Source organism: Somniosus microcephalus, chromosome 1, assembly GCF_052327205.1.
Source record: "Somniosus microcephalus isolate GS21.2 chromosome 1, FLI_Smic_1.0, whole genome shotgun sequence".
NCBI classification, from domain to species: domain Eukaryota; kingdom Metazoa; phylum Chordata; class Chondrichthyes; order Squaliformes; family Somniosidae; genus Somniosus; species Somniosus microcephalus.
In genome coordinates this window covers 40,681,896-40,704,281 of record NC_140987.1, presented here as the reverse complement: position 1 = coordinate 40,704,281, position 22,386 = coordinate 40,681,896, and the positions used below count along the sequence as shown (strand labels likewise).

The following is a 22,386-nucleotide window of genomic DNA, read 5'->3' as shown; positions in this document are numbered from 1 at the left end:
GGGAAAAGCTTCACTAAGATTGATCTGGCCCAGGCGTATCTGCAAATGGAGGTAGAAGAAGCATCAAAAAATACCTCACAACCAACACCCATAAAGGTCTCTACCAATACAACCGGCTGGTATTCGGGGTAGCATCAGCTCCGGTTATTTGGCAGAGGGCAATGGAACAAGTCCTGCAAGGGATCCCAGGGACACAGTGTTATTTGGACGACATCCTGGTCACGGGCGAAAATGACAGTGATCACCTTACCAACCTGGAGCAGGTGCTCACTAGATTGCAAGAATATGGGCTCCGAGCTAACTGCCCCAAATGCGAGTTTTTTAGAAAACAGATCTCGTATTGTGGCCACGTTATCGATAAAGAGGGGTTACTAAGTCCCCAGAGAAGATTGAGGCAGTAGTTAAGGCTCCAGCACCGGAAAATGTGTCACAACTGAGGTCGTTCCTCGGGCTGGTAAACGACTACCATAAGTTCTTGCCAAATTTGTCTACAATACTACACCCACTGAACACCCTACTGCAAACTGGGGTGCCATGGAAGTGGAGTGATGAATGTAGACTAGCTTTCCAGAAGAGCAAAACACTAGTCACATCGAAAGAGGTATTGGCCCATTACAACCCAGCATTACCAATTCGGTTGGCATGTGATGCGTCACCCTACGGCATTGGAGCGGTGCTGTCGCACAAATTCTCGGATGGCTCAGAGAGGCCAATAACCTTTGCGTCACGATCACTAACCTCAGCCGAGCGTAACTACGCCCAGATTGACAGGGAGGCCCTCAGCCTAGTGTAGGGAGTGAAAAAGTTCAATCACTATCTGCACGGGCAGAAATTCACCTTGCTGACTGATCACCAGCCTCTTGTCTCCATTTTTAATCCGAAGAAGGGCGTTCCGGTGATGACTGTGCAACGACTACAAAGATGGTCACTTTTTCTAGGGGCGCACCACTATGAGATTGAATATAAGGGCACGAAACAGCATGGAAATGCTGATGGGCTATCACACCTGCCACTGCCTACTGCGGAGGAAGCACCAGCAGTGGATCCTGTCGAAATATTCCATTCGACTATAGTTGAATACCTACCGGTAACTAACGCTTGTATCGAAAAGGAAACCCGAAATGACCCGACACTGTCTCGGGTATATGATTTGACGGTGAAGGGATGGCCAGCACATGGCGATTCACTGTTGCCAGCATTCTCGACAAGGAGAGAACAGCTGTCAGTGTGCCGGGGGACCTTGATGTGTGGATCCCGAGTGGTAATTCCACCCAAGTTAAGGGATAGAGTGCTCAATGAGCTTCATGAGGGTCATCTGGGAGGGGTAAAAATGAAAAGCCTAGCCAGGGCTTATGTGTGGTGGCCGGGAATCGATAAACAAATCGAGGACCTGACCAAGAGCTGCTCAGGATGCCAGAAAGTCCAAAATGCACCACCACAGGCCCCTCTACACCCATGGGAGTGGCCCTCATCTCCATGGCAACGGGTGCATATTGATTTTGCTGGTCCATTCATGGGCTCAATGTTTTTAATAGCCGTGGATGCGCACTCGAAATGGCCTGAGGTCACCAAAATGTCCTCCACCACCACGGAGAAAACTATTGCAGTCCTACGGACCATTTTTGCCAGGAATGGCTTGCCAGAACAGATTTGCTCCAACAACGGACCACAGTTTGTGTCCGAAGAGTTCCGGAGGTTCTTGAAAAAGAATGGGGTAAGGCATTACACATCCGCCCCGTATCATCCAGCCACAAATGGATTGGCTGAGAGGTTTGTACAAACCTTTAAGAAGGCAATAAAGGCTATGTACAATGACAACATTCCGCTGCAGCACAAGGTGGACAATTTCCTGCTCGCCTACCGGAATGCGACACATGCAGTCACCAACCAGGCCCCAGCCATGATGTTCTTTAACCGAAGGTTAAGATCTCGCCTGGATTTGCTCAGACCAAACATACGAAAGAGATGTTGAGAGTAAGCAATTCCAGCACATCCATGAGAAGCCAACAAGGAGCTTCAATGTAGGGCAACCAGTCTTGGCCCGCGACTACCGAACAGAAAAATGGCAGCCTGGAACGATATGCACACGGCAGGGCCCACTAATGTACACAGTGGACGTTGGGTAGAGCATCGTGAGACGCCATGCTGACCAGATCCTAGAGTCACAGGAACAAGTCAACCCCATGCCTCGCCCATACGTACCTGGTGATGAACCCGATGTACAGGTCGCATCTACCCCAGAAACAGTAGCATCGGAAGCTGATGAACCAACCAACGACAGGGGGCCAGAATCGCCTCCGCACCAAGAGCAAGACACTCGGGAAAGGCGCTATCCAGAAAGGATCAGGAAGCCTCCCCAAGACTGAATATATAAATAGACTATTTTCAGCTAATGTTGCATGTTAAAAGTGTTAATTGTAATTAGTTTGATATTTAATTGTTAAAAGCGTGTTATGGTACTGTTAATCTAAAAGGGGAGGAATTGTAATGTATATACCTTTAACGGGGAACTATGTTTTACAGCTCATGTATACTGCAGTACCGGCAGTGACCACACCTGTATATAACACTGAGTAGTAATCTGTACAGATCAGTTGTAGTGTGAGCCACGTTGAGTAAACACCTGTTGTACCGTTCTCCGCAGTCTGTGTCCTATTATACACGGACGCAACAGATTGGGCTTATACTCGCTGGAGTTTAGAAGAATGAGAGGGGATCTCATTGAAACTTATAAAATTCTAATAGGACTAGACAGACTAGATGCAGGAAGGATGTTCCCGATGGCAGGGGAGTCCAGAACCAGGGGTCACAATCTAAGGATAAAGGGTAAGCCATTTAGGACTGAGATGAGGAGGAATTTCTTCACCTAGAGAGTTGTGAACCTGTGGAATTCTCTACCACAGAAGGCAGTAGAGGCCAATTCATTAAATATATTCAAGAAGGAGTTCGATATATTTTTGAGGCTAAAGGGATCAAGGGATATGGGGAGAAAGCAGGGACAGGGTACTGAGTTTGGATGATCAGCCATGATCTCATTAAATGGCGGAGCGGGCTTGAGGGGCCGAATGGCCTACTCCTGCTCCTATCTTCTATGTTTCTATACAGCAGTAGTTCTAATGCAAAAAAATCTTTAAACGTTTTGCCGATTAAGTTGAGGGGATGTCAGTGTTGTGGAACTGAGCACTTTTCTCACTCGCTATCAGCTGTGGCTCAGTGGGTAGCTCACTCGCCTCTGAGTCAGAAGGTTGTGGGTTCAAGCCCCACTCTAGGGACTATAAAACTAGGCTGAGGGAGTGCTGCACTGTCAGAGGTGTCTTTCAGATGAGATGTTAAACCAAGACCCTGTCTACTCTCTCAGGTGGATATAAAAGATCCCATGGCACTATTTCAAAGAAGAGCAGGGGAGCTTTCCCCAGTGTCCTGACCAATATTTATCTCTCAACCAACATAACACAAACAGATTATCTGGTCATTATCACATTGCTGTTTGTGGGAGCTTGCTGTGTGCAAATTGGCTGCTGCGTTTCCTCCATTACAACAGTGACTACACTTCATTGGCTGTAAAGCGCTTTGAGACGTCCAGTGGTCATGAAAGGCGCTATATAAATGCAAGTCTTTCTTGTTAGTCAGTGTCCGCATCCAGCACTCCCAAATCAGTAAACCATCATGGAATAATACAGCACAGCAAGTGGCCATTTGGCCCATCGTGCCTGTACCGGCTCGCTGAAGGAGCTGTCCAATTAATCCCACTCCCCTGCTCTTTCCCCATAGCCCTGCAAATTTTTCCTTTTCAAGTTTATATCCATGCAGGACAAAACGTTGCCCCAGCCTCTGAAGAGCACCTGAAGGTAGTTGTGTACTTTTTTCATTTGCGCACCAGCCCACCTTCTAGCCAGTCTCAGTGACATTACCACTTTGTGGCTGAGCTTGTGCTGTGGACCTGTGCCAGTTCAGCACTGCGAGTGTGGGACTGGCCAAACCGATTTCATTTAGACTGCTCGCAACTGGTAGACAAAGGGGCTTTCAAAATACTTGCAGGCTTGATTTCCAGTCAGGCCCCAGGTGTAAAAAGAAAAAAAAACCCTGAGCTACTCGATTTCTCCATGAAAGGTTTTTTTAATTTCCAAAAATAATAAAACATACAGGGGGAAAATAGTATCCAAGTGTTTTCTTTAGAGTAACTTTTCCTTTAAAGAGCTCAGCATGTTATATTTTAAGATGACTAGATAGTCAGAAATGCACAGTAGCATTTGCAATGGTGAAAACCGGGGTAAATGCACCAGAACTACAGTCAGATGATAGCAACCCTTGATATAATACCCTCAAACAGGACAGGAGCCCTTAATTGAGCGTGTAAAAATCTATCGGAAAACCATGCATTTAAAAGGGACACAGACTTAAGTGCAGTAGACTGTTTATCAGTCAGATTGTGTTATCTTCTTCTTGGAGACTTTATACTCAATAAAACTACGAGCGAATCTAACAAAAATAAACTTTGAAGTGGAAAGTTGGCACAGCAGAGCATTCTGTTACACTGAAGCAAATCCTCGCCAGTAAGCTTGATCTTCTGACGAAGGGTCCCGACTCGAAATGTTGACTCTGTTTCTCTCTCCTCGATGCTGCCTGACCTGCTGAGTGTTTCCAGCACTTTCTGTTGTTATTTAAGCTAAAAAGCAAGGACTTTTAAGGTTACGAATGTATGTCCTGTAGAAGTTTGACTAAGGTTACCCAGGTTCATTTTAAGTAAAAAAAACTTTTACAGTAATTCTCATCATAGATATAGATTTTCAACATGTATCTCTTAAGACTATTACATTTCCCCATCCACGTTCATGCAGGATTCACACCCACTCACCTCAGCCAAATTTAATTTGCCATATTGAAATAAAAAAATCTCTGATGAGGGGGTTGATTATGAAGAAAGGTTGAGCAGGCCGGGCCTATACTCATTGGAATTTAGAAGAATGAGAGGTGATCTTATTGAAACATATAAGATACTGAGGGGGCTCGACAAGGTAGATGCAGAGAGGATGTTTCCCCTCGTGGGGAAATCTAGAACCTGGGGGCACAGTTTCAGAATAAAGGGTCGCTCTTTTAGAACTGAGATGAGGAGGAATTTCTTCTCTCAGAGGGTCGTAAACCTGTGGAATTCTCTGCCCCAGAGAGCCGTGGAGGCTGGGTCATTAAATATATTTAAGGTGGAGATAGACAGATTTTTGCAAGATAAGGGAGTGAAGGGTTATGGGGAGCGGGCAGGGAAGTGGCTTTGAGCCCAAGATCAGCCATGATCTTATTGAATGGCGGAGCAGGCTCGAGGGGCCGAGTGGCCTATTCCTGCACCTATTTCTTATGCTCTTATGTTCTTATTATTGCAGTACAACGTTTTGGCTTAATAAATATCAAAAGTGCCCCAGTTTGGATGAGCTGAGACATGGTGCCTGGATTTGTACTCATGCCTTTGCACTGTTCGATGATGCTGGTCTGGTAATCTTGCATATCCACAAATTGAGATACACTTGACACAAACCAGCAAATCATTTTCTCGTGACTTGTCTTAACCCAGCTTTAGAAAAATGTGCAGTATATGCTTGGTTTCTGACTGTTACATGGCTGAATATTTAGTTGTAAGAAAATGTTAATACTGCGGCAGGAATGGGTGAGTTATCATCAGTTTAATAAAGTCATAAATTATGTTTTGGCGCAACATGAAAAGAAAAGCTAGTTCCGATTTGCAGTTATAAACCCCACCATAAATATTCACATGGTAACGTATATTTATCTTGGTGTTTTTTAGGGAGAGAGGATTGATGCCCTAGTGTTTGAGTTAACTAACCAGATAAGACATTTTACTCAGCTTTTTTTGTGAGCATGTTTTGTTCAAGAAAAGGATTTGTTCTGTCTTCCAAATGTTTCAAAGTTCTTCTTTCCAGCAATAAAGTTATATAACGCACACTGTGTAGATGACCAAATACTTTGGCTAAATACTTGAAGGGAAAACATTTACAGATCTATGAGGAAAGAGGAGGGGAGTGGGATTCATTGGATAGCTCTACCAAAGAGCCAGCACCCCACACGATGGACCAAATGGCCTCCTTCTCTGCTTTATCATTCTATGATTCTATAAATAATTAGAACCCCAACTGCTAAATGGGTAAAACTTTCTACTCCATTTACCTTAGGAGTTTGCTGCACTGTGACAGTTTATTACAAACATACGGAAAAGGCCAGCTGATCCATCAGACTTGTCCCATCACCAGCTAGCCATCTGTGATTTAGGGGGAGTTCTTGAACTTCAATCATTGTACTGTGCTAGTCAATCTCCTATGGTGCTGGGAGTCAGGAGACCAAGTGTAGTCTTAAAGTGAAGTGGGGTTAGAGTGTGGGGATATTTGGAGCAGCACACACACATTTGTAGTACAATATACAGATAAATAGCTCGGCATGAGTAGGAAAATATTGTCTTTGCTCTTGTTTTCAAACTTTTTGTGCACGAATGCACATCATGTGCAAGTAAATCGAACATTTGTCTTCTTTGAACCATACTTCAGTAATCCCTGCTTAAGTGTAGCACCGATCAAATGCAGTGCATTTCCCCATATAATGTGGGGTTGACCCCTGTAGGAGGCGAGCAGCTCTACTTATATACAAATTACATTTTCTTTATCCATTCCCATCTACCCTTTTTAAGTTATTGTGATTGAGAAAACTGTGCTAATAAGCAAGAACTTTTAAGGTTATGAATGTATGTCCTGTAGAAGTTTGACTAAGGTTACCCAGGTTCATTTTTAGTAAAAACTTTTAATTCTCAACATGTATCTATTACATTTCCCCATCCATGTTCATGCAGGATTCACATCCACTCACCTCAGCCAAATTTAACTTGCCAAAAATGAGGATCAGGTTCCAAGATATGTCGCCAATTACACAGAACATCACAGTCGGAAAGCTTAACCTTGTACTTAAACCTGCTCAGTCAGTTACACCATTCTACTCCACTTCCCTTCCCTCACTGACTGCTGACATAGCCCATCCCATGCTGTACCTCCCTAACTATACACTCATTTTCTAGCTATCCCAACCTAAAACTGGCCATCATTATCAAAAATGATTGTGGACTGTACTATCAGCTGCTGACTTGTGAAAAAATAATGAAGCTAAAAAAACAACAACTTGTATTTATATAGCACCTTTAACGTAGTGAAACGTCCCAAAGGGCATCACAGAACAACAACAACAACAACTTGTATTTATGTAGCGCCTTTAACATAGTAAAACGTCTCAAGGTGCTGCACAGGAGCATTTTAAGACAAAAATTTGACACCGATCCACATAAGAATAAATTAGGGCAGATGACCAAAAGCTTGGTCAAAGAGGTAGGTTTTAAGGAGCGTCTTAGAGGAGGAAAGAGAGGTAGCGAGGCGGAGAGGTTTAGGGAGGGAATTCCGGAGCTTAGGGCCGAGGCAACAGAAGGCACGGCCACCAAAGGTTGAGCGAAATGGGTAATGAAACAAAAATTGACACCGAGCCAAAGAAAGGGACATTAGGGCCGGTGACTAAAAGCTTGGTAAATGGGATAGGTTTTAAGGAGGGTATTAAAGGAGGAGAGGTCGAGAGGCGGAGAGGTTTAGATGGGAATTCCAGAGTTTAAGACCTATACGGCTGAAGGCACAGCAACCAATGGTGGGGCGAAGGAAATGGGGAATGTGCAGAGTAGGAGGAAGGCAGAAATCTCGGAGGGTTGTAGGTGCTGGAGGAGGTGACAGAGATAGGGAGGGGCAAGGCCATGGAGGGAATTGAGCACAAGGATGAGAATTTTAAAATCGAGGCGTTGGTGGACCGCAAACCAATATAAGTCAGCGAGCACAGGAGCGATGGGTGAACGGGACTTGGGCAGCAGAGTTTTGGATGAGCTTAAGCTTATGGAGATATTGAAATATTTTATTGTGAAATATTTGCAGTTTTCTTATTGTGAACTCTACTTTTTCACTTGCATATTCAATATGTGCATGTAAAAGCATAAGAAGGAAATAATTACCAAGTTAATTGTGCATATTTACTGAATTCAGTAATAGTAGTGTACAGGATGGGTGGGTAACTGGGAATGACAGTCGTCATGTTTAATTCTCTTGTTTGGGTTCTCATTTATTTATTAATTCTTAATCTCCTCCTTTTGTTTCCTAGCTGTTTGAGATTACAGTGCCAATTTCCCAGGGACCAAAACCCATAACAATCAGCGTTGCAAATCACACGGGCTGCAGATGTATGTCAAAGCTGGATTTCTTCAGGCAGGTCCACTCTATCATCAGACGCTCCATATCTGCGTCCCAATCAGAGTAAGTGCAACTTTGTGGCTATTAACCTACCTCGGGATACTTTTTCCAAGTCTGACACTGGAGTGCTCTCCCTTGCTCATGGCCAGCCCATGTCGGAAAATCCTGGGCCCATTGCTCACAATTTTTCAACGTGCATTACTAATGGGCAAGGGACTTCACCACTCTCTGGGACTTGGAAAATTAGACACTTACTGTTTAAGCCTGAAGTAAATCTGATCTGTGTACTGGAGGTAACAGTATTTTATTTCTGCACAAAACAGTCTTACTAATACAAAGCAGTGCTGGATAGTGAGGTCTTCATAGTAATTGTGGAGTCAATATTATGTAATTAAACCTCTTGCTTCTAGGGAATGACTGTCCCATCACCACACTTGAAATGTGGCCTCAGATTATTGTACCTCAAAAGCATCACATCTCCTGGCACCACACCTTCAAATTGCCATGCCCATTGGGCAAAAACAATTTGATTGGTGCAAATGACCACTTGTCAGGTTACCAATTATCCAATTGACTAAATGAACTAATCAAAAACTACGAGAAAACCAAGCAATCAGATCCTTCAATTCTTCTTCAAAGCTACCATTCACTAATCAGCAACTACTGCATAACCGATTCAATCAATTTGCTCAGGTAATTTTTTCGTTTTACACAGTTACCCACCTTCAAAAGTCTCCTTAAAGCCTAACTTCCATCACCTTGCCTAATTCCTTTCCGACTCATGCTCAGGTCCAATCCTGAAGGACTTGTAGGCCTTAAAAAATTATAATAAAGCTGCTATATAAATGTAGGTTGTCGTAGTTTTCATTCTGCTGCTGTGGCACTACAATACCCAGAGAGCACCGTGACAACTGACATCACATGCAAATCAACCACAGGGGGCAGACGAAAAAGACAAATACAATGTACAATAAGAGGTTTGGGAAAGGGAAGAACCAATACATAGAAACATAGAAGATAGTAGCAGGAGTAGGCCATTCAGCCCCTCGAGCCTGTTCTGCCATTTAATGAGATCATGGCTGATCATCCAAATTCAGTACCCTGTCCCTGCTTTCTCCCCATATCCCTTGATCCCTTTAGCCTTAAGAAATATATCTAACTCCTTCTTGAATATATTTAATGAATTGGCCTCAACTGCCTTCTGTGGTAGAGAATTCCACAGGTTCACCACTCTCTGGGTGAAGAAATTCCTCCTCATCTCAGTCCTAAATGGCTTACTCCTTATCCTTACAAGTTTCTTGTACATAAGAAGCAGGAGCAGGAGTAGGCCATTCGGTCCTTTGAGCCTGTTCCGCCATTTAATAAGATCATGGCTGATCTTAATAAGACGTATAAAGTGCCGGGTACAAGTGAGGCTTGCACTTCTCAGTGTCAGTAAGGTGCAACACGTTTTTACCTCAAGCAGAAATGGTTGTTCGTTAGTCTCTCCAGTATCTTAATGATTTAGATATGAATGTAGGAGGTATGATCAGTAAGTTCGCAGATGACACGAAAATTGGTGAAGTGGTAAATAGCAAGGAGGGAAGCCTCAGGCTACAGGACGATATAGACGGGTTGGTCAGATGGGCGGAACAGTGGCAAATGGAATTTAATCCTGAAAAGTGTGAGGTGATGCATTTTGGGCGGACTAACAAGGCAAGGGAATACACAATGAATGGTAAGACCCTAGGAAGGACAGAGGATCAGAGGGACCTTGGTGTGCATGTACATAGATTCCTGAAGGCAGCAGGACAGGTAGATAAGGTGGTTAAAAAGGCATATGGGATACTTGCCTTCATTAGCCGAGGCATAAAATATAAGAGCAGGGAGGTTATGATGGAGCTGTACAAAACGCTAGTTAGGCCACAGCTGGAATACTGTGTGCAGTTCTGGTCGCCACACTATAGGAAGGATGTGATTGCATTGGAGAGGGTGCAGAGGAGATTCACCGGGATAATAATAATAATAATTCAACTTTATTGTCATTGTACAATGCACAAGTACATGAACAACAAAATGTGATCTTGCAAGCTCCCATGAGTCCAGTACAAATAACATTAACGTAAATAGCACCGTCCTGGGAGAAGCAAAGCCGCTGCGTCTGTGCGCGCCGCCATTCCTTTTCCACCATTCCTCCTGTCCGACAATCTTCAGCCCAACGCCCGGGCCTGCTCACCAGCCGCCCCTCCCGGGGCTCTTTCCGTGACCTTCTCACCAACCACCCCTCCTCGGGGCTCCTTCCAGTGACCTTCTGCACCTGGTCTTACCCTGATGGTCACCCCTCCAGGTACTAACCAGGCCTGGCTCTGCTTAGTTTCCAAGCCTTGACCAGTGACCCTGTCCCTAGTCCCATGAACAGGGCTGAAGCGCTTCAGCTATGAAGAGAGACTGGACAGGCTGGGGTTGTTTCCCTTACAGCAGAGAAGGCTGAGGAGGGGCCTGATTGAGGTGTACAAAATTATGAGGGGCATAGATAGGGTAGATAGAAAGGAACTTTTCCCCTTAGTCGAGGGGTCAATAACCAGGGGGCATAGTTTCAAGGTAAGGGGCAGGAGGTTTAGAGGGGATTTGAGGAAAAAAAATTTCACCCAAAGGGTGGTTGGAGTCTGGAACTCACTGCCTGAAAGGGTGGTAGAGGCAGGAACCCTCACAACATTCAAAAAGCATTTAGATGAGCACTTGAAACGCCATAGCATACAAGGCTACGGGCCAAGTGCTGGAAAATGGGATTAGATTAGACAGGGCTTGATGGCCGGCGCAGACACGATGGGCCGAAGGGCCTCTTTCTGTGCTGTATAACTCTATGACTGTATCTTCATGAATTGCACCGTGCAAAAATGTATAACTGTATTTAGTTTATTCTGCAATTTTTTTTTCATATAACAGTAAAGTTATAACAAAGACAACAACAATTTGTATTTATATAGCGCCTTTAACCTAGTAAAAAGTCCCAAGGCACTTCACAGGAGTATTATAAGACAAAAAATTGACACCAAGCCACATAAGAAATTAGGGCAGGTGACCAAAAGCTTGTTCAAAGAGGTAGGTTTTAAGGAGCATCTTAAAGGAGGAGAGAGAGGTGGAGAGGCGAAGAGGTTTAGGCAGGGAGTTCCAGAGTTTAGGGTCCAGACAGCTGAAGGCACGGCCGCCAATGGTTGAGCGATTATAATCAGGGATGCTCAAGAGGGCAGAATTTGAGGAGCGCAGATATCTTGTGGGGGGGGGGTGGTTGCTAATAGCAGAAAATGGAATTTGCATAGAAATTACAACAGGGAAACAGGTTGTTCATCCCAATCTGTCTGTCTTTGTGTTTATCCTCCACATGAGCAGTAATCCTAATCCCATGGGCCAACTCTGTTCCCATCTCCCTTTATTCCCCTTTCCTTCAAAGACCGATCTAACCTATTCTTACACGTTGTCACGGACAATGCTTCAATCACTAACTCTGGTAGTGCATTCCATAGCCTCACAACCTCTGCGTAAAAATGTACCTCCTGCTCTTTGTTCTAAATCTCTTACATTTAATCTATGTCCCCTTGTTCTATACTCTTCAATAACAGGAAAGCATCTTTTTCTATTTATTCAGTCCCATTCCTTCATAATTTTAAACATCACGATCAAATCACCTTATAACCTTCCCTGCTCTAACAAAAACAACCCAAAGTTTTCTTCATATTTGTATTTCCTCATACCAGGCAACATTCTAGTGAATTTGCACTGTACCCTCTCTATTACCTCAACATCCTTCCTGTATTGTGGAACCCAAAACTGTACACTGTACTCCAGTTGTGGTCTTACTATGGTTTTATATAAATTCACCATTACATCTCATCTCTTATTCCATTCCTCATGTCGTAAAACACATTATTCTATTAGCTCTTTTTATGGCCTTGTCCGCTTGAGGGTGCTGCTTTTAATGTCTTGTGAGCCTGAACCCCCTAATTCCTCTGCTCTTCCACATCTTAGCTGCTGAGCAGCTGTTTCCCCTGGCTGGAGAGTCTAGAACCAGGGCTCATAGTTTCAGGATAAGGGGTTGGCCATTTAGGACTGAGATGAGGAGAAATTTCTTCACTCAGACGGTTGTGAATACAGGAAACTTTCTGGTATCCGGCACGGACGGGACCGACGTGTTGCCGGTTCATCAACAATTCCGGATAACCGAACGCTATAGTAAAAGATACGGAGCTCAGAGCTCCGTATAAAGCAACAAACCCTGTGCTTCAAAACAATCGGCACAAGTTGCAAGCGTCTCTGTAGCTTAGCAACAGCTTCAGCTACACCCTTGCACAGCAACAAATGAAGTAAAAAAAGTAACTAAAAGTAAAAAAAGTTACCTGAACCGACTCCTGAATTTTGCCGGTGGATAGAGCGTTCCGGTTATTTAGGGGCCGGTTAATCAAAAGTTTCCTGTAATTGGAATTCTCTACCCCAGAGGGTTGTGGAGGCTCAGTCGTTGAGTATATTCATGACAGAGATCGATACATTTTTGGATATTAAGGGCATCAAGGGATATGGGGATAGTGCAGGAAGGTGGAGTTGAGGTAGAAGATCAGCCATGATCTTATTGAATGGCAGAGCAGGCTCGAGGGCCGTATGACCTACTCCTGCTCCAAATTCTTATGTTTTTATGTTATTATTCCTGGTGTGTTCAAGGCACCTGTTCCCGAATAAGGTCAACCTGCCTAAAAAATGTAAAAACTCAAGCCCCACTGGTGACTAAGCTCTGTGATAATGGGCTCTACCTACCAGGAAAGAGCCAGATTTGATAACCCGTCTATGCTGAATTAGCTGGACTGAGTTAGTTTGCTTTAGTTGGCCTCAGTGCCCTTGATAGGGCTGATCGGTGATACCAGCTGGCAAACGCACACATGGAATCAGGCAATGACAGGGTCGGGCTCAGCTGTACACCATCACAGTCGAATAGCCCCCGGTTACATATTAAAAATGCCCCCTTGAAAACGAGTGTCCAGAGAGTGCTGGCACCTGTGGAACGGTAATCCTGCAGCATTGCTTCTGTTGCCGCCGCTGCTTTGGGGCTACGTTGATGGAGATGACAGAGCAGATTAGACAGTGGTCTGTCCAGCAGTCATCCGCTCCTGTCATGGCGCGGATGATGCGGACGTTCTTGCAGTCCCTCGCTCGGACGATGACGTAGTCCAGCAGATGCCATTGCTTGGAGGTTGAAAAGGCCATCCGACAACTGAAGAACAACAAGCCCTCAGGAGCAGATGGAATCCCCGCCAAGGCGCTAAAGCATGGCGTAGAGGCACTATTGGTGTGAATACATAAACTCATTTCTCTTATTTGGAAGGAGGCGAGCATGCCAGGGGATCTCAGAGACGTCGTAATCGGGACCATCTTCAAGAAAGGTGACAAATCCGATTGCGGTAATTACAGAGGAGTCTCCCTGCTGTCTGCCACAGGGAAAGTAATTACAAGAATCCTCCTCAATCGCCTTCTCCCAGTGCCTGAAGAGCTCCTCCCAGAGTTGCAATGCGGATTCCGCCCACTAAGGGGCACAATAGACATGAGCTTTACCGCGCATCAATTACAAGAGAAATGCAGTACATGGCTTTCTATGACCTCACAAAGGCCTTCGACACTGTCAGCCATGAGGGATTATGGAGTGTTCTCCTCAAATTCGGCTGCCCTCAAAAGTTTGTCACCATCCTCCGCTTGCTTCACGATGACACGCAAGCCGTGATCCTGACCAACGGTTCCACCATAGACCCAATACACGTACGGACCAGGGTCAAGCAAGGCTGTGTCATCGCACCAACGCTCTTCTCTATCTTCCTTGCTGCAATGCTCCATCTCACCCTCATTAAGCTCCCCACTGGAGTGGAGCTAATCTACAGAACAAATGGGAAACTGTTCAACCTCTGTCGCCTCCATTCCAGATTCAAGGTCGTCCCATCCTCTGTCGTCGAATTGCAGTATGCAGACGATGCTTGCGTCTGTGCACACTCGGAGGTTGAACTCCAAACCATCGTCAACACCTTCACCGAAGCGTACGAGAGCATGGGCCTTACACTAAACATCCGTAAGACAAAGGTCCTCTACCAACCTGCCCCCGCCATACAGTACTGCTCCCCGATTATCAAAATCCACGACAAGGCCTTGGACAACGTGGACCACTTTCCATACCTCGGGAGCCGACTGTCATCAAGGGTAGACATCGATGACGAAGTCCAACACCGCCTTCAGTGTGCCAGTGCAGCCTTTGGTCGCCTGAGGAAGAGAGTGTTTGAAGACCAGGACCTCAAATCCAGCACCAAGCTCATGGTCTACAGAGCAGCAGTGATACCCGCCCTCCTGTATGCTTCAGAGACATGAACCATGTACAGCAGGCACCTCAAAGCACTGGAGAGGTACCACCAATGCTGCCTCCGCAAGATCCTGCAAACCCATTGGCAGGATAGGTGCACCAACATCAGTGTTCTCGCTCAGGCCAACATCCCCAGCATCGAAGCTTTGACCACGCTCGATCAGCTCCAATGGACAGGCCACATCGGCCGCATGCCCGATACGAGACTCTCAAAACAAGCGCTCTACTCGGAGCACCGCCACGGCAAGAGAGCCCCAGGTGGGCAGAGGAAATGCTTCAAGGACACCCTCAAAGCCTCCTTGAAAAAGTGTAACATCCCCACCAACATCTGGGAATCTCTGGCCCAAGACCACACCAAGTGGAGGAAAAGCATCCTGGAAGGCGCCGAACACCTCGAGTCTCTTTGCCGGGAGCAAGCGGAAACCATCTTCAAGAAAGGTGACAAGTCCGAATGCGGTAATTACAGAGGAGTCTCCCTGCTGTCTGCCTTAGGGAAAGTCATCGCAAGAACCCTCCTCAATCGCCTTCTCCCAGTGCCTGAAGAGCTCCTCCCAGAGTCGCAATGCGGATTCCGTCCACTAAGGGGCACAATGGACATGAGCTTCACTGTGCGTCAATTACAAGAAAAATGCAGTATATGGCTTTCTTTGACCTCACAAAGGCCTTCGACACTGTCAGCCGTGAGGGATTATGGAGTGTCCTCCTCAAATTCGGCTGCCCTCAAAAGTTTGTCACCATCCTCCGCTTGCTTCACGATGACATGCAAGCTGTGATCCTGACCAACGGATTCACCACAGACCCAAATCACGTACGGACCAGGGTCAAGCAAGGCTGTGTCATCGCACCAACGCTCTTCTCAATCTTCCTTTCTGCAATGCTCCATCTCACCCTCATTAAGCTCCCCGCTGGAGTGGAGCTAATCTACAGAACAAATGCGAAACTGTTTCACCTCTGTCGCCTCCAGTCCAGATCCAAGGTCGTCCCATCCTCTGTCATCAAATTACATTATGCAGACGCACTTGCGTCTGTGCACACTCGGAGGTCGAACTCCAAACCATCGTCAACACCTTCACCGAAGCATACGAGAGCATGGGCCTTACATTAAACATCCGTAAGACAAAGGTCCTCTACCAAGCTGCCTCCGCCACACAGTACTGCTCCCCTTTTATCAAAATGCATGATGAGACCTTGGACAACGTGGACAACTTTCCATACCTTGGGATCCTACTGTCAACAAGAGTAGACATCGATGACGAAGTCCAACACCGCCTTCAGTGTGCCAGTGCCGCCTTCGGTCCCCTAAGGAAGAGAGTGTTTGAAGACTAGACCAGCACTAAGCTCATGGTCTACAGAGCAGCAGTGATACCCACCATCCTGTATGCTTCTGAGGCATGGACCATGTACAGCAGGCACCTCAAAGCACTGGAGAGGTACCACCAACGCTGCCTCCGCAAGATCCTGCAAACCCATTGACAGCATAGGTGCACCAACATCAGTGTTCTCGCTCAGGCCAACATCCCCAGCATCGAAGCTTTGACCACGCTCGATCAGCTCCGATGGACGGGCCACATCGTCCGCATGCCCGATACGAGACTCTCAAAACAAGCGCTCTACTCGGAGCTCCGACACGGCAAGAGAGCCCCAGGTGGGCAGAGGAAACGCTTCAAGGACACCCTCAAAGCCTCCATGAAAAAGTGTAACATCCCCACCAACACCTGGGAATCCCTGGCCCAAGACCACACAAAGTGGAGGAAAAGCATCCGGGAAGGCGCTGAACACCTCGAGTCTCTTCACCGGGAGCAAGCGGAAACCAAGCGCAAACAGCGGAAGGAGCGCACATCAATCCAAGCACCCCACCCGCCCGCCCCTTCAACCATCGTCTGCCCCACCTGTGGGAACTCATTTTTAGTGTGGAAGCAAGTCATCCTCGGTTCCGAGGGACTGCCTAAGAAGAAGAAGGAACAGTAAGCCATCATGAGTTAATGCCTTCAAACTTGGATGACATGGAGAAAGGAAATTGATATTGAAAACCCAAGCTCAAGTGAGAAATAGATTTAGAGTTAACTATTATGCTAAAATAAAAATGTCAGTATTAAGCAGGTCTCAATAAGTATTTATAGCAGTGTTAGTGCTGCAGTCATTAAACTACTGCCATTGTTTTGGAGTTTGAGATATCACAGTTTTAAGTCCACATGGATGCTTAAAATGAAGTATTGCCAGGCTTGCTCTGTTTCCTCATGTATAAACCAAAACTCATAATGCTTTGTTTGGCTTGGACAGAAAACTCCAGCTCCGTGTGGGATATTTGTTGGCATCCCGCTGAGTTAGCAGTGGGCTTTGGTTTATCCAATAAATTTGATGTTGTTAACAGAGGGCAACTCAAATCTAAACCTCAGCTTTAAAATGCGATACACAAAAGCCGCCTGCCAGGAAATTGGAGCACGATTAGCAATTCTGAGTGGCTCGTAATACAACACCCTGCTCTGTGAATAGTGTACAGGAATATTGAGGCCAGAGTCACAGTCGTGCAACCAATCTTCATAGTTGGTGCAACTTTAAACGTCTCCTGGGTTTCTTAGGCCTGATCCCATTACTGTCATGTGATTGCTAACACTGAAATGCACTTTTTTGGTCGAAACTTTAAAACAACAACTCTACTAATGGACAGTGCTTTACTGATTAATGAACATTTAAGTTTACTTCTTTACCCAGAGAGTGGTGAGAATGTGGAACTTGCTACCACAGGGAGTGGTTGAAGCAAATAGTATAGTCGCATTTAAGGGGAGGCTAGATAAGCATATGAGGGAGAAGGGAATAGAGGGTTATGCTGATAGAGTTAGATGAGGAAAGACAGGAGGAGGCTCGAGTGGCGCATGGACTGGTTGGGCCGAATGGCCTGTTTCTGTGCCGTATATCCTATGTAATACTCGTGCTTTGGACAGTGTTTCTGTAAGCAGCAAAACAAATTGGCCCTGGAAGTCCTAATTTCCGGTTACAGTGGGAGGTGAAGAGAATCCCCGCAGCAATTCAGGGCCATTGGGGTCATTTTGACTTTGGCCGATAGTCTAAGACGAGCGATATTGACTCCGCCGCCTGTTAAACACCTCTCCCGATTTTTGTTTACATTGACTTCATTGGAAGTGAAAATCAGGAGGTGTTACACGGGCGGTCGAGACAATCGCGCCCAAAGTCAAAATAAGAACGTAAGTGTAAAGTCTGTGGGTTGTGCAGTAAATAAATACACAGACTTTTGAAGTACAAACAAACAGGTCTTTACTATTCAGAGGTCAGGGCGAATCTGCCCTAGTTATCCTGCAACATCACTTATATACTGGTGTGGTCACTGTCGGTATTACCGTATACAGAAGCCAATCAAATAGTGCCACACCTAAAGTAGTTCTCTTAAAGGTGAACGGTTACACTCAATCGTTCCCTTAAAGGTAGACGGATACATACACTACAATCCTCCCTTTTTAGCTTATTACTTACAGGGTCCCCGTTAAACATACATATCTTCAACTTCACATAACAATTTACAGATATACTCTCGGTGGAGAACAAACAATTTACAGTGATAATTCCGGTGGAGTCAACGTCATATAAAACAGTTTACAGATATACTTTCGGTGGGAACAGTTCACAGGTTCAGTCTCTGCGGAAACAGTTCATAGATTCAGTCTCTGATCTTGACCCATTCCGAACAGCATCTCTTTGGTGTAGCCGGTTCACATGGCTAGCGGGACTCCTCCATAGCCTTTTTCTTAACGTAACAGCTTGACCTTCCGTCCTGTTGAACCAGCAGTGCGGACTTTTACAACCAACTGGCTGTCTTGATAATTTTCGGGTTTTCAACTAATTTAGCTCCTTTCATGGTGTCCCGCCTGAGATGATAGTATTTTAGACAGTTATTATCTCCTGCTTCTTCTTTTTCTTTTCTGCCTTTTTGAAACTCTCGGAGCTCCTTTCTCTGCGGCCATCTGTAGCGCCACCAACTCTCTATGTTCATTAGACCTTAAGTGCTTCATGCGGATTTCTGTACTTTGGGAGTTTTCATCACAAACTGGGCAGACCAGATCCTCGTAATATTCAGTGTCACTCAATAGGTCAGGATAGTATTCGGGGTCGTCCTGAGTTAGGCCAGTGAGGGGCCCTTCTACTTCCTTCTTATCCAACTGGACGTTAGCCGACGGTGGTTCCTTCTCTGACCATCTTTCTTGAAAAGACTTCTTCAAGCATTCATATTCATCCCACTCTTCCTGGGATGTCTGCCATTCCTTCACGCCTGGCCTCATTTGTGAGTTCAATACCTTCCCTTCCATCGGGGATTCCGTTATCAGGCTATTTAATCCTTCTACTGAAGTAGCTGTTTCCGCATTCTTCTGTTCCCCTTGACATAATTCAGCATACTTTTGACATCCATGTGCAAGCTGTGTTGCCCCCTCAGCTCTCTCCGTGACTTTTGGAAGCTCCGAATTCTTTCCCTTTGAAACCTGAAACTCGTGTTCCCATTTTGGAGTCTTGTCCCTCAGCGTGTATAAGAGTTGGCTGGCCGTTAACTCTTCTACGGGGACACTGTGGATTAGCGCCTTCTCCATTTCATCCACCTTTCCCTCCAATGTTTTCACCTTCCTTTCCTCCGGTCCTTTGGTTTTAAGCGCTCGAAGAAATTGCGCCTTGGTGTTCTCTAACTCCTGATCAGGGGCCATTCCTACAGTCTCTGTGTTCCTTCCATTGGCCTTTCCTTCCACTGCCCGGATTCCTAGTTGAATATGTTCTTCAAGTTGTTGGACCTCTGCCATTGCCGCCTCATATTTGTCTTGGGTTTCCTTCAATAATTTAACGAGTTCTTGGACATCTTGAATTTCACGTTCTGCTATGTCTTCCACCTCTAATTTTCCATCTACGGATGGAATCTCTACCGATGAGTCTGTCTTGGCCTGGAGCTCGTCAAACATTTCCTGCAGCCTTTGTAATTCTCGCTCATGTTCAAACTTTAGTTGTTCATATGCTTTCACTAAAACTAGCTTTTCGGAGGTTGCCGAGTTAACCCCTTCCAGGATTGTAGTCTGGGCCCGTTCATACTGTTCCTTCAACTTGTTACACTCTGCTTGCAACGAGTCGTAGAGATGAACTGGGATAAAATCCTGGCTTCCTGAAGATTCCTCTTCCTTTAGGTCGTTCTGTAAATAGTCTAGTTCCTGAACAGTTTCAGGGAGATGTGATCGGTACTTGGCCACGATGGCTCTATGGTCGCTCTTTTCTCGAGCTAGCTGTCTCTGTTGTCTTTCCAGGTTCTCCCATTCAGTGTCCCAGAACTTTTCCATATTTTTCATCTCTTGTACGAGACGGTCACTCCACTGTTCTAATTGTTGTCGTACTTTGACATAAGTTTGAGTCCGAGCTCGGTGTTCTTCCGTCGTGGATGAATCCTTAGCTTGAACAGGCTCAGAATTCTCTGTCAACCTGGAGTTCTGCTCTGTAACTTTATTCTTCTTGGTGACATAAGTCTTTCTGCATGTCTTTGTTTCCTTCCCCATCGTCGGCAAGTCCCCTTTAGCCTTGTCATGCATATTTGAATTGGTCTTATCGTCATCCATCTCAGAATCTGAGCTGATAGCTTGCACCGAATCCTCCTTCATTATGGCTTTTAGGTAGTGCCATTCCATGTCTATTTTCTTAATCCACTCCCGTCCTAGAAGTGGTGGTCCTCCCTCAGGTAATACGTACAAATTCATTCTTGGGTGTTCTTTCCCTCTATCTCTCACCTTGACTCTTATTTTCCCCATGGGGTATACATTATGCCCCGTGTATGTCTGTAATACGAACTTGGTATTTCTCAAAGGTATGTGAGAGAATAGCCGGTGGTAGTCCCTTCGGTTGATGACTGATAGAGCTGATCCAGTGTCCAGCTCCATTCGTACTTGGACTCCAGCTATTTTTAGTACGACCCAAATCGTTTGTAGATCAGTTTCTTTCCCCACATTGTGGATCTTCAGACTACCCAGCTCCTGGTTGTTTGGGTCTGAGTCTGAATTCTGTTCGTCTGAACTCTTTTCAGCCACCTTGTGTACCTTGTTGTACTTTTCTTGTGGTGGCTTCCGTTGATTGTTGGTCTTTTTCCCGGACCTGCATACCTTCGCGATGTGACCCAGCTTGCCACATTTCCGACACTCTTGGTTCTTAAACCAGCAGTGATTCTGGTCGTGCGTTGTCTTCCCACAACGGTAGCATTTTGTTGTGCTCGAAGTAATTTGGTCCACCCCGAGTGCCGCCGCCTTTAGCTGCATTTCGGCCGTTCCTTTCGCTGCGGCTTCGTGTGATGCAGCTATGAGGACAGCCCTGTCCAGTGTGAGGTCGTTTTCTTCCAGTAGTCGCTTCTGCGTTCCTTCTTTGGACAATCCGCATACGAACTTGTCCCGCAGTGCCTCTGTCAGATTCCCTCCGAACTGGCAGTATTTCGCTAGCCTACGCAGTTCGACCAAGTATTCCGCATTGCTTTCGTCTTTCCTCTGCGTTCTTGCGTAGAATTTGAATCGCTCAGCCAGCATCAACGGTGTGGGGTTCAAGTGGTCCTTCAGCACAGCCACAATTTCTTCGAAGGTCTGATCCGCTGGTTTAGCTGGTGCTATTAGATGCTTCAAGAGCCCATATGTTTTTGCCCCCATCGAGTTTAGCAATGTTATCGCCTTGTCGTCTTCCTCTATTTTGTTGGCTTCGCAATAGATCTCTATGCGTTCCACGTACGTGGCCCAGTCTTCTATTTCAGAATTAAAATCGTTAATATTCCCTCGCTTAGGCATCTTTCTTTCTTTGAAGCAGCACAGTATTTCTTTAAGTATTATTTATTATCTTCTTTTTTCTAAAATGGCGGTTTTCCTGCGAAAATGGCGGTTTCCCGCTCTTCCCTTCTCTCTCTCTCTCTCTCTCTCTCTGCCCACTTCAATGGCAGTTAAGATGGCGGTTCTTTTCCCGCGAAAATGGCGGTTTCCCGCTCTTCCTTTCTCTTCCCGCCCACTTCAATGGCGGTTTCCCGCCTCTGTCGTCTTCTCCGCCTAATGGCGGCTTTCCGCGTTTCTCCCTGGTGTAAGGGGTACGCTTTCCCCACAGCGGACAGGTTCAGCCGCTGGGCTGGCTCTCGCACAGCTCCCCTTACTCGGCTCTGTCTTTTCCTCCCGCCCGCATGGCTCTACCGGCGCTGGGTACACCCCGTTAACGGAGGACAGTTCAGCCGCTGGACTGGCTCTCGCGCAGTCTCTCTCTCCCCGTGCTCGGCTCTGTCTCTCCCTCTCCCGCACCTTCGGTTCTACCGGCTCTGGGTACACCCCGTTAACGGAGGACAGTTCAGCCGCTGGACTGGCCCTCGCGCAGTCTCTCTCTCCCCGTGCTCGGCTCTGTCCCTCCCTCTCCCGCACGTTCGGTTCTACCGGCTCTGGGTACTCCGTAGGTGGAGAACAGTTCAGCCGCTGGACTGGCTCTTGCGCAGTCTCTCTCCCCGTTCTCGGCTCCTGTTCGCTCTCCCACTCCCGCACGTTCGATTTTGCCGGCTCTGAGTACCCCGTTGGTGGAGAACAGCTCAGCCGCTGGACTGGCTCCTCGCAGTCTCTCACTCCGCACCCGGCTCTCACCCGCACGGTTCCCGTTCGCCTCCCCAGCCCTCTCGCAGACCGGTGTTTCCCTCCCCGGCTGCGGCTGGGTTTCTCCTCCCGCGCCTACTCGCAGGCTCAGCGCTTTGTGGCTGCGGTCGCTGCC

The 22,386-nt window shown here is 46.3% G+C and overlaps 1 protein-coding gene across 1 annotated transcript in view; it reads left to right on the top strand.

The window, feature by feature from the left end:
• Positions 1-22,386, top strand: part of vegfc (vascular endothelial growth factor c) — a 289,917-nt gene that overhangs the window by 182,530 nt on the left and 85,001 nt on the right. The window contains exon 4 of the mRNA XM_085978215.1: positions 8,182-8,333. Coding sequence (XP_085834341.1) covers positions 8,182-8,333 — 152 coding nt within the window. The remainder of the gene's footprint in view (positions 1-8,181; positions 8,334-22,386) is intronic.